Here is a 13842-nt window from a genome sequence, read left to right as displayed (position 1 = left end):
ACAGAGGTATTGTTTCCCTTCTTGTATTCAAACAGTATCACATGCCGAATGTGTATCTCATCGTGTGCCATCACTACAAGGGATTAGACTATACTAAATTTTACACGTTATATAGGCTACACTAACTTGAGGTTTAGATGGTTCGTTTAACTATTGTACATGATTTACGTTTTTTTGGGGGCGGTTAATGAAAGTGTTCCAAAATGCGACATTAATTTCTTGATGACCTAATACATAATTTAATAGGTTAAAACATTGGCTTTCAATTTGTTGATTAATATAGTATTAAATGTCAGAGATTACTATTAGTAATTTCTGAAAGAGAGGGCATGAAAGGTGGGCATGACAAGAGGGGTCTGATTTTCAATATTGAAGGCTATAAACATTATGCTTTGGTTTTACCTGATCAATGATAATGTTATGAGTAATTTAATTAAATAATTAAATTTCATACTTCTTGGGTGGGTGGTAAATGCAACAGTGAAGAATGGATGCCTAGAGAGAAGACGTTACAATCTCATACTAGAGGAAATTCAGGATTTTTTTTAATATTGCCTTATAAATTCAGAAAAACTTGTATACTATTAAAATTTGGATTTTTTTATACCAAGTTTATTCATATATCATGATAATAAAATAGTTTAATTAAATTTTGAATGTAACTCACTAAAACTTTGTGACATGCAGAGAAAAAGATGTCCATATCAAAAGTTTTAACATATCTACTTTCTATGACATAAAACATGTGTTAGCAAAGAGTCACAACAATAATACATTAAACAAAATTTCCAAACAAATAAAACTTTTTGTAAGCTTTCACTACTGACATTAATATAATTGAAGTTAAATTAACAGCACATTTAAAATTGGATGCAGCTTTCAACACACCTGTTAATGCAGGATTCAATCATATCACAAGCCATCAATTTTAGCCTCTGCTCAAGATGCTTAGCAAACACCTCATCAGGCCAGTGAAGTTCTTGAATAAATGACTGGAGAGCATCTAATTTCCAGAACAGATCTTCAGAAGTAGCACATCCATTTCTGAAAACACAGAAGTAACGCCAATGAAGTGACGCAATTAAACATAACAAAACCACTTTTGATTTATAACTGTCATTTAAGTCTAAAGATCATTGCAATATAATAGTCAAAATCCATTATAGAAGAAAAAGAAGATTAAAATGTTAACATGGAGAAACCGCGTGTACTTTATTTTGTTTTCAAACTTTCCTCTTCTTTGAATCATTATGAATATTTTTGTAATTAAAATCAACACAAGATGACATATGACATACACATACAGTGGAGGGAATGTCCTACTACAAGCAGTCAAGAAATTTAAAAACTTACCCTTTAAGTTCCCATCTTTCCTTCTCAAAACCTTTATGAAGAGACTGGGCTATGGAGGACTCCATAAGATCAACATATCTCACAACTTGAGGAGCAAATGTATCTCTAAGGTGTTGATGAAATCGACCACCGCAAAGATTCTCTGAATAAAAATAAAAATGCAAAGCATGCAAAAATCACATTATGATAATATAGCAACAAATCAGTTAACAACAAATGTGAACTATGTAGTATTGTTATTAAAATAGTTTTCAGTCTGTTTACTTTTCCAGCTTTGTGCAACTTCAAACAAAATAAATGATGAAGGAAAATACTGAAATACATAATTCTACCTTAATCAAGCAGTTTCTGGGACTTCTTAATATTACTTATTTTCTCACTTTGCAACATATAAGAAACTGGCATATATCACACTGCTCACATATTCTAATGGGATTATCAGATATGCTATTAGTTGAGTGAAACTTTTAGTGGGGTAAAACTTACATTGTTCTTATGCTTGCATATCAATCACATCTGTAACAACTGATACTCAATATGAGTCATACTTATCAAAAGATGGGAGTCAGGCCTCCCATCTCCAATATGAAGAAAAGCACTCACTTCACACCTTTGCCTAAATTTTGATAGGTTTACGATTTCCTCAACATGAATTCAGGTTTTGGTACAAAACAATGACTCACTATTAAACAGATAAATGTCCTTATATAAATTTGGTAGCTTTAGGAAAAAAAAAGGGTTGAAAAAGAGATAAGTTAAAAAAATTACAGAAGGTCGTATAAGTCAATAATTATATTTTATCTTCTCATTAATACTTTTGCTTTTATTGTTTTTCCAATTTCCATTACATCTTGGCTCCCCACTACAAAGTAGACCCAAATTGGCACTATAAGTTTAAACATTTTTTGGGGAAACATACCCTTAAACCCTATACTCATTGACTATTTGCCATTCAATGTTGAAAGTTAACATTTTCCTTACCTGAAAATGTATTTCCAATAGATATTGATCTCCATTTATAGATTAGCTATTTTACTCTTAGTTGCACTATTCTGCCTTAGAGAACTGCATGCCAACAGCCTAGTGAAACTCCTTCCTAAAATTCATGTGAAAACATGTAATTTTGTACTACTGCATAATGACACATCGTACGGCAAAACCCGCCACCAATAGGAGTGTGACATATCTCCCTACATAAATGCTCCCTCTATATTCACATACAAAATCCCCATTCTTTGATGAGGCAATTAATAAAAGTGTACTGTAATATTTGGAAGGAAGGGTGAGAATGTGCATGGAGGTGATTATCTGCCAGGAATACATTTTCAGGTAAGGAAAATGTTAACTTCCACTATGATGATTCATCTCAGTGTGCAGATTAACTAGAATCCCATGTTGAGAGAGTGGAGGGATCAGTGCAGAAATTACCTAGATGAGTCTCCTTTCAAGAGCACTAAAAGGAAGTCCATGGGGTGAGACACCCTATGGCAGGAGCTACATAGGGGCACACCCATGGGAGACTGCATCTCATCTCAATCAGGGTATACTCTTTGCCCAAGTGAAGGATAGGGAGAGGTGAGAAACCTGAAAGGTGTCACAAAGATGGGCAGAATAGGTACATTTCTGTCTGAGAGATTGTACATAAGCCATCATAAGGTAGTAGTACAGTCGGGATATGTTCAGACTGTACCAAGTGTGCTCATCTCCTCAATCATAAATCTCTATGGGTCAATACCATCTGTGGGAGAAAGGCACATGGGAAAAGTATCCATGCACTGCTTCATAACCAGACACTAAGAGCCCACGCCAGTCATGGTTAGAGGGCACCACAGTTTAAGGATACTTTGAAACCACAACTCAACACTCAAACATCATACTCTATTGACCCATCACCATCACAGTTGGATATTAAAAAATATCAATAACTCTACAAGTATAATCGGTGGGGTTATGACTTTGCAAAAGTAGGTGAAGGAAAACAAAGAGTAGGTGAGATATGTGTCCAAAATCCATTCAGAGATTGTGATGTATCCAGATAGGTTGGGGTGGTCTAACACTCTGGAAACACCCTTGCTCCACTTCTCAGCATAAAGGGACTCTGTGTTGTAGAACCCACTTTCAGGTCTCGGTCGATGAGGATTCTCCATGGTCCATCACCCTAGCAATTGGGAGCTGGTAACTGTCAAGGGTCTCCCATGTTTTAGTTGAAGGGGGGGGGATTTTCAATTTATGTAGGGGAGACCTAGAAGATGTGTCCAGATCCCCATCAGTCCTTCAGTCTGGAATGTTTTTGTTTTTTTCTGGAGACAATGCAATGAGTGAGTGATGAACCCTTGAACCCTATTTTTAAAAGCCAGCAAGCATCAGCCTGAGAAGCAGGTAGAAGCACAACACTGGTGGCAGCTTTTTCCATGATAATCCATGGAATGGGTACAGTCTGGATCAAACTGGAAAAAGTTATATATAGTATCATGAGTAGAATTCCAATGGTCTTGTGGAACACCCCATCTCATAGCAGGCACTGACTGGGCCAAGGCAGATGCTCTGAGTGTTTTCCATGATCTTGGCTTAATGCAGAATATTGGGTAAATATACTCTGTAAGGCAATGGTAGCCACCTAGTAGGATCCAAAAATAGAAGAACGGTGAGGAAGAAATAAGTAAATGAATACTCACACCCATTAAAGATGTAGGATTGATTGAAGAATGGCCATTGGTGGAAGTCTGTATGCTACTGGATATGATACAGACAGATGGTGGAGATAATTTAATGCGAGATGAATGACTGTGGGGTAATCCACATGCCAGCCCAGAGAAAAGCAGATGGGTAACAGGAGTGTGACCAAGGGACAGCTACATGATCAGGGAGATGGACTAGACAATCCAACACACAATGATAAAGGGATGTCATATTCCAAGGAAAGAGCAATGTGTGAAAGTGGACCAGAGGTTTGGGAAAGTTGGGAAGGAGAAGACAGGGCTGAGATTCAAGGAGGTAAAATAATAGATAGACTTTGAAGGGCCACCAAAGGGACCCCTTAAGGGGTGTCCTAAAATTGAGCAAGGAACTGAAGGAGGAGGTGGAGAGGAGAACATGCATAGTATAAAAGATGAGACAGATTAGACTGAAGGCATAGTAAACCAGGGTTGAGGAATTAGGCACGGAGAGGAAGGTAGGAAAGAGGTGTGGCAAGGCAACAAAAGAAGGAACAGTGAGAAAGCAGAACAGTGGATGAGGAACCAATCCATGGGTAAGATGCTAACATGTCGAGAAGACAGCCCATAACAATGTGCAGTGCCAGCAGAACATTATAGGTTATGAACACATTCAAATGGCATATGCCCAGAATCAATTCTGAACACTATCTTCTATATGTATTCGTAAGGAAAGAAGACTAAACATTATCTACTACGAGTACATGTAACAGAGTAAGTAGCCATATCTAAACATATAGTGATACTGTATGGAGCAAATGATTATGTCTAAACCATATTTTCTAATAACATGTGAAATAGTAATTAACCAGATCTAATCATTATAGTCTATGTGTACATGTTAAAGAGCAAAGAATGAGGATGAATTATTATTCACTATGTGTAAATGCTAGAAAGTAATGATCTATAACAAAATAGTATTGTCTACATATGACTTGTCAAAGTGAAATGGATGAGAACTAAACACTACCATTCATGAGTACAAATTATGCAGTAAAATACTAAGACAAAACATTAAGTAGACATGTTAAGGAATAATGAATGAAGTCGATACATCACCATCAAAGTGTTGCAAGTTAAGGAAGAATACACAATATCGGAATATTATCTCATATGCGTACAAGGGGTAATGAAAAAGAACTAAACATGAATGTCAGAGTATGCATGCTAAACAGGAACTAGATCGAAGCATCATCTACCATGTGTACATATTAAAGAGTAATGAACTATGATATAAACATTACCTTCCATGCAACATAAGGAGTAAGGAACTATGACTACACAACATATTCTGTGTTATATGTGAAGAAGTGATGAACAAGAAATAAACATTAACATCTAAAAGACAAGTTAAAGAATAATGAACTCTATCTAAACATCAACTCATGATGTCAGAAAAACATGTAGGTTCAAGAAGTCTTGATACAAAATGATGAAAACCCTATAATGAACCGTGACCAAATACTATAAGTGGGACATGGTAAGGAATAAATGAAAAATTTCAAAACAATATCTTCTATATGGAAATGTTATGGAACTAGAACCAAACTTTAACAAGGATGTGCACATATTAACTTAAGAGCTAAAATAAAAAATTAACAGTTATATGTACATGGCAAGGTATAATCAAGTAAGAATAAGCATTATCTTCCATGTGTACATGTGAAGAAGTGAAAAGCTAGATGTAAACATTATCTCCTCTTTGGACATATTAAGGAGTAATAAACCAGATTAAAACATCAGCAACTATGTGTTAGATGCAAAAGAGCAACTAACTGTAACGTCTATGTTTACATGGTAAGAAACAAGTAAATAGGACCAACCATTAACGTCTGTGTGTACATATGAAAGATAGAAGTATTTAATCTATAAAGACTAAACAAGTACAAAGAGGTCATGTAGTCGGTCAAATCAACTGACTTTATGTTGAGAGTTAACATATAGCACTTAGTATATTATGTTTAGTTGTAATTCATCTAACTTTCAATATAGTATGTATATCTTCACAAAATGTGGCAGTCTTTCACATACAACAAAAAATAATATTTTTAGTGAAGTATTTTTAATAAACTAAAATAAAGATTTCTCCATGAATATATTAAATATTTGTTTTGAGTAGTCTGTGTGCAAAGTAATTTTCATGTTAAGATTAAAAATACTTTTCCTCATCTCAAATTTCCTTTGTGTAATCCCTAAAACCTCCTAAATACATTTCAATCACATTTTTCCAGTAAAACTTTATATTTCATCTATTATTCTCTCTACCCTAACTCAGAGCGGGATCAGTCAATTTTTTTCCTTTCTAGAATAACTTCAATTTGTAACATGAAACTACATTAGTTTATCCTAAGTAGATTTAAGCTCATAACAGTATACATCTATTTATAATTAAATTTTATAGTTTTATTGCCCTTTGAACTGTGTCTAACTACTATCCGTGCCATAAGTAGTAAATCATTTGGGACACATGCAGCTCATGTTACGCTATCCAATTACGTTATCTATGTGCTGCTCGCGCGTGTGCCTCATGAAACATATTTTATTATATTATTATTATTTATTTATTTTACCTATTTTTATTATTTATCTAATCATAACTAACCTAAAAAGATCACTATTTTTACATTTCATTAACATTTATAATAATAAATGAAGAATAAACATAAAAAACAAGTAAATTACTTACTCAATCTTCTTTTTTCGCTGCCAATTGTTAATTATACTTAAGCCTACATATTTTATACTAATGGTAGCAGTGCATTAAATAAATTTTATTTAATTAAATAATGTACCAAAGAACATAAACTAATAACATGCAAAAAGCAGAGAATTTCCCCTAACTCTCAAAACTTTTCTGGCTTTCTGACTATATGACAAGAGCTATTACAAATTCATCCAAGCTAGTCATTAACATTTCCATGGGAATGAAGCTTGTACTCTGAGTGAAATTGACATTTATCTGTTCAGAATACAACGTTATACAATATATCATTTGATAGATGAAAACCTTGACTTTCTATTAGTTATAGGTAATATATAATTAAACGTAAAAGAGAACTATTAACAACTATGAACAGATGGATCTCAAGACAAGATTGTGGAATGGGTACCCCAATAGTAGTGTTGTTCCGATCCAACCACAATTCGCATGAGACAGGATGATCCAAAGGATCGGAATGCATGATCCATTGGTCACACAGTGACCACTAAAGGGACCTCATATGTGTTCTTCCCTAAGAAAAGAAAAGCTTGAGGGATGCCCACATCCTCAAAAGAGAGAGAACCATCCACGCAGTAGAAGAAGGAGACAGAAGTAAAAGCCTGATGGCTATTTCCATGGCTTGTAACCTGCTAGAGGTTGGTTGAACTTGGACTTAAGTGAGTATTGAAAAAAACACACCCAGATGGACGAGATATTACGTTGGTGACAGAATAGATTTCTCCAGTCTAATAAGGAAACCTGCTTTTGTGGCTTCTGAAAGGAGAATCTGAGAGTGTTCTGCTAGTCGATGGGATGGTGCCAGAAGGAGTCAGTCATCCATATAATGATGTGTGCACAGACCCAAGGAATGCAGATGATGAGAAAAATCTTGAACAACTCTGCAGAAGACATAATATGCTGACGCAAGATCAAAGGGTAGAGCCCTGAACTGCAATACCTGACCCTTGTGCACAAATCTGAAGAACCTCTGGGAAGATTCTGCTACGGGAATATGGAGATAAGCATAGATAACATTGAACATGGTAATCCAGATCCCTGGCACAAAGTGCCATAGTAAAGTGAGGAGGATCTAAAAACTGGTTGAGTCGAGATAGATCAATGATTGGACACCAATCTTCTGTCTTCTTGGGTACAACGAATAAATGGGAATAAAATCCCAGAAGAATGGTAGCGACCTGCTCTACTGTCTTTTTGGACTAAATTTTCTTATGGCCTGGGAAGTGAAAAGGCAACAGGTTGAGCAGATAATGGTGGAGGTGATGTAAACTGAATGATGAACCCTGAAGTCAGAACATGAAGTACCCATGGATCCCTGGTGAAAGAGCTCCAGATGTGAAGAAAGTGACGTAATCATGCTCCTCTGCCCATGGATAGTCACCAATGCCATTGTAGACAGTCCTTCCGAGCTAAAGACCCTCAAGAATACAGACGGCCTTTATTATGGGAACCAACAGACCTGGGAATCAAAGGAGGAGGTCAGGAAACACTAAGAGCCTACACCCCCAAATTAGCACCAGAAAGGTGAGAAGCTAACGATGATAAAGAAGAATGTAAATGAGCTGAATCAATTCATGATTCTAACGTCTCTGGAACTCCGGCATACCACATGGGATAGAGAAAAGGAGATTTCCATAATTCCCTGAGGGCAGAAGACAGTAAACAAATATTTTCTGACAAGACATCTCTACCCAATAAATCCCACAAACAAACCAGCCAAAAAACCAGAAAAAGAACTGAAGAAGACAATCTGACTGAAGTAGGTGTCAGCAAAGTCCCCAACTCATTCTCAAATTGCTGAGAGGAATGTTGATAGGCTTCTGACAAAAGTTGGATCGAAGATAAATACGTCAGGACAGTAGTGAGAGTAAGACAAATCCAAGAAAACTGTGATCTGTGATCAAAGGTTCCAATCTAGAACCCTGTGGGTCAAAAAGGGGGTCCCCATCCACTGAGAATCTAAATATACCTACTCCTGGCAGTGATAAGCCAAAGCATGCTGTTGAGATAAACGTGGGGGACAAGGCATAGCTATCCCATCACGTAAGTGAGCAGCAAATCTCCCAGCATGAACAGCAATATCAGGAGAAGGAGGTAAACCAAGTAGTCACTTGCCATCTTTTCTGCAAGGAAGGAGTAGAGTCAAATGCAATAGGAGAGACCCCGAAAACCTCACAAACCTGAATAACCAACTGAAGAAAAGTGGCTGGATGTGGCCAATCAAGAAAATCCTCTGTTGAGGCCGACCTGGTAAAAGAAGGAGCCGGGAAAAGCGATTCTAAGTTCTCTCCAGCTGATCCCGAGTCATTTGCCAAAGCCACCTTAGAATCCCCACAGAGACACACCTTTGGTTGGCATATATGTCACCATCTCGCAAAAGATCATATCATGGACAGCCTAGACTGAGAGTAACCCCTTCCCTGGCCACTGACAAACATCAGATAGCAGAGGTGGAAGAGAAAAGGTTTGGTTGGTCCCATTAGTAGAAACATTAATTCGGGAATTCATACTGGTCAGTATTTTTTTTTAAATTAATTTATAAATATAAGTGAAGATATAACCGTAGTAACACTAACTACGTCCAAAGTCACAACATAAATAGTGAATAATCACAACACTTTTGTTAACAGAAACCCGTGCCAAATGCTTTGTTGAGAAAAAAGTGATTATATTATCTGAATGTGGTACTTATATACAGTACTTAGATAGAGGGCGCATCGAAGTTGGTGGAGAAATTTGCAAATTAGAATTTGTCAAGGGTATTCGAGTGGGGTATAAAAGACTGGAGCAAGCGTTTTCAATGCTTAGATGGGCAAAGAGTGGAAACGCTGAAGATCGAGAAATAGCTAAAATGTTAGCGGAGGTATGTATGTTTTGGAAATATGGACTATTAGTTACGATTTTATGCTATATTAATTGGTATAACATAAACAAAAAGTAGTTTTAGTGTCTTACATTCAAAATTTTATTAATGTAAGACACTAAAACTTTCTGTCATGCATAGTAAAGGAAACTCAGGGCGAAAGAGTTAAAGGAGTAACTAACTATGAATACACATTATCATGTAAGTAGTACAACTTAAGTAGTAATGAGTCAGTTCTAAAAGATGTATCATATGTGGGTATATTAAGGAATAATAAATGATGTCTAAACATTAATTCCTATGCATTACATGTTATTGAAGAATAAACCAGATCTAAACAATAATTTCCATGTGTTACCTAGTAAGGCAGGAAACACAAGGAATGAATTAAACCTGAAGTAAATACCAGGTGTGGCACTAACAGGGGAGAAGAAAGAAAACAACAGGTACAAGGCATATATAAGGTGGGAAAAGTCAGGATATATTCCATAGGTAGAGAAGTAATGGGTAGAAAAGTTGCTCCATTTCATCCTCCTCAACTTCAGATTCAATATCTGTGAAGGGAAATGTGTAACAGAGATGGAAAAAAGAGGGTCCACACAACAACATGGACCCCACCACATGTTTGATGATGTTACTTTATTATTTTTACTGTATTTGTCAACCTGAGCAGCACCTTTTGTAATACATGATGGCTGTCATGATCTCAACTGGCAAAGAACTTTCTAAATTGTTGGTGATTGTGAGTGATATTTGTATTCATATCTGCAGAAAAAGAATTTACGTTAACCTGTGAATTCATATTGAAAGGTTGAAAATACAACAAAGTTGTTAAAGTATTTACTCTCAGCAAAAATAAACACAAATAGCTATTATGTTGAGGAGGTGAGTCATTGTATTGGAATATGATGATACTGACAAAACTTACCCATTCTTTATGAACCATGCATACTGTAATTAATCAAAATGGAACATGATCTCTTGCAACATAAAATTTCAGGCCTTATACAAATCATAATATGATGACTACAATATTGATAAAACTAGTTTGATGAAACTCATAAAACAGAGAAAAAAGTGCATCCTACTTAGCAAGGTCTATGCTGGTAGATAACTTATGGTTTCCCATATCCCGAACACCATTAATCTACAGATGTTATTGGTAATCTGATGTGATTGGAAATAAATTTTCATTTCTTTCTTTTCTGAACATCCTTATTATACATATACAAACACATAAAAAATTATCTTTGGTACTGTTCAACATGTGCAAAAAATTCATTTTCTTACCATCTATTCTTAGATAATCATTTAGCACCTGGAATAGAGGGAAACTGTCCCATGTATCTGGTGGCTGCTCCGCAAGCACAACGTCCATATCCACAGCAAACAATGACCAAAAGATCTCAGCATGTTCAACCAGCAAGTCACTAAACCATGCAAATGCCTACAGTGGAAAAAAATAATACATGTAAAAAATAAAAAACTACATATACATTATATTCTCTTTTTTCTAAAAAAGAAAAAAAGGACTTATTATAAGTAACAAAATGAAAGACTTTCAGGACTTTCTAAAAGTTAAAAAAATTAATATTAAAAAACATCCTATCCATTCATTGTATAATGACTTCTTGTGGTAATTGAGCTATTTTACATAATTATTGAGTATGTTAAAAAATTTGTGGTTCTAATAGTCATAAATGTAACTAAAATTTTCTTTAAATTAATAAATTGTTTTAATAACATCAAAGCTCTTCTTTCATTGTATTTCTACAATTCTTGTAAAGATTCAATTGGTAAGATAAAACATTACAATGCCCACTTATGTATGCAGTAATGCTTTTATCATCTGTAATCAGCATCTGTAAACATAGTCCTTGGATGGACATGTATCTAGTTTCTGAATTAACAGCCATGTATATGTTTAATCAATATGGCAGTGCTGTCAAAATACATTTGTATAAAACAATAGTCTTACTGCTGAATAAAGTTGAAATATATCATACTACCAACCTGGTTCTAGAGATTTACCATTTTAACTTGGATGGCATTTGAACCTATATCAATACCAATCATACACGTGCATTGATCAACTATTTCTGTAAACTTATAGTTAGAGAAATTATTCAATCAATTAAGACATAACACGCTCAATTTTCACTTGTAACATTTTCTTGAATGAAATTTTTTTGTCAATTGTAGATCAAATTAATATCTGCTCATTTACATGTTATACCCTAAGATACTTAAGTTTAGCTCAGACCAGGGTAGAAAAACAGTCTACATTTTCTTTTAAATGACTGCTTGCACGGATGATCAACTTCATCGTGACAGTATTTCATATTTCATAAACCAATTAAACACTAAAATATGATAACAGAAAAGTGAAATCACTTTTAGTATTAAGTATCAGTGAAGTATAGAATCTTAATGTTATTAAAAATAGTTTAATTATATATACTCACCGCATCCTAGGACAAGAGCAGTGGGAGAAGTCCAGCACGAAAGTATTATTAATGAACATCACAAGGACAACATAGAGAAAACAACAACATTGTAAGAACATTAACAAATTATAAAACAAGCAAGGAAAAAAAGTATCTTCAGCCAAGCCGAAAACATAAAACTTAAGATAAAAAGAAAAAAAAAGCTTTCTTTATTTTTTCAAATCAACATTGAAATACTGTTTCCCAAAACTTAAATGACAACTCCTGGAGTAGCAATTATCTGCTTACAGTTTTTAAGAAATAATCAAACAATTCAAAGAAGATAATACAATATTTGAGAAAATAAGTTTATTAATTCACTCTGGTAGAAAAATTCCAAGCTTTAAAAACTGTTCACTGAATACCTTACTCATAGAAGCTGACAATTGTTTAAATGTCTTAAAACAAAATTTTTACTTCATAATAACTATGATTTTTCTTTAAAGAATTTGATAGCTCAAAATTAATATAATCAATAAACTAAAACATATGCACTTAACAAGACATCTGACATTTCAAGAACAGTATCTTGTTTTATTATCAATTTAATTTACAAAAAAATAAATAAAAATAAAACAAAAACATGCAGCCAAGTGAAGAAAAACCAAAAATATTAGTTTCTTATGTACATTATAACCAGAAATCTCATTTTACTGATATGCTAGTTACAATATTACAAAAGTAATCTGACACCCTTTCTCTCTGATAACTCCCCATGAAATGCTTGGCCATTGAAAAGCTTATTATTATTTTTACTTTAGTAGTGTATAAAATGTATCTAAGATAATTAATTTTTTTAAGACTGATTCTTATTTCTTAAAAACATTGTTAGTACTGCTCACCACAGACTTGTATAATTTACTATTTGTACTTATAGTTATCCCTACCGAAACAGGTTCATATTTACAAGTATCATGTCATTAGCTCATTAACTTATAAAAACTTTATCAAAATAAATTTTAAGCAACAGAAAATATAACTGTTTAAAGAAAAGTTCAGGTTTCACCACCGAGCTGTAAAATTAATATAACTTAGGATTAGCACATGAAGAACAAGATTTGGCTAATTTTAATTTTAGGTAAGGCTTATAGAATTCTTAGTAAATCATGTAATTTGCCTGTGAAGTTTACCATGAAACAATGAAGTACCAATTTCTCTTGGAAACTGCTATAAATACCTCATTAAAGTTCAGTTATTTCTTTTTCATATTTTTCCTTCTTATATTAACAACACTTATAACAGAAAGTTAATCATAATAAATGTAATGTGCTAAATACTGTTTCTGTAAATCACTAATACAGCATTCAATCTTATTACTAACAAAAAATATCCTCTTAAGTAGGTAGCTTTTAAACTAGTGGTTAAATCACATATGTAAAAATGTAGTTCTCTTCAAAATATATTTAGTCACATTCAAATACACAGTTTTAAGTGAATGATTACACTACTTAAGTAACTTTCTCAGTGTATTATTGTAAATATTGTTGCGTCAGCGAGTCACGTGACTACTGTGACGCAACCTTTCTAGAACTATCATGTACTTTGGCGAATGCTCTAGTATTTACTAGATGGGGTAGGCTAGTATATATAAGAGGGGGAAAACGTGACGCGGGAAGATTAAGGTAATGTCTGTGTAGATAGTGAGTAATTGATCTGCAGTCAGAAGTATTATTGAGCACGTTCGTTGTTATAGCGTTTGTTTAGCGT

General features: G+C 34.3%; 1 protein-coding gene across 18 annotated transcripts in view; it reads right to left on the bottom strand.

Moving 5' to 3' along the window:
- The window catches only part of LOC106468903 (calcium-dependent secretion activator-like), a 118396-nt gene that overhangs the window by 26027 nt on the left and 78527 nt on the right, over window positions 1-13842 (bottom strand). For 14 of the 18 annotated variants that reach the window (XM_022397273.1, XM_022397274.1, XM_022397275.1 and 11 more), the window contains 4 exons: window positions 12115-12120; window positions 10940-11096; window positions 1354-1495; window positions 889-1044 (listed from right to left, as the gene is read on the bottom strand). In XM_022397273.1, coding sequence (XP_022252981.1) covers window positions 889-1044; window positions 1354-1495; window positions 10940-11096; window positions 12115-12120 — 461 coding nt within the window. The remainder of the gene's footprint in view (window positions 1-888; window positions 1045-1353; window positions 1496-10939; window positions 11097-12114; window positions 12121-13842) is intronic. The other 4 variants (XM_022397279.1, XM_022397284.1, XM_022397287.1 and 1 more) reach the window with 1 other exon arrangement.

Source organism: Limulus polyphemus, unplaced genomic scaffold, assembly GCF_000517525.1.
Source record: "Limulus polyphemus unplaced genomic scaffold, Limulus_polyphemus-2.1.2 Scaffold3210, whole genome shotgun sequence".
NCBI lineage: Eukaryota > Metazoa > Arthropoda > Merostomata > Xiphosura > Limulidae > Limulus > Limulus polyphemus.
Note: the sequence above shows the minus strand (reverse complement) of the source record. Positions and strands in the feature narration are given on the sequence as shown.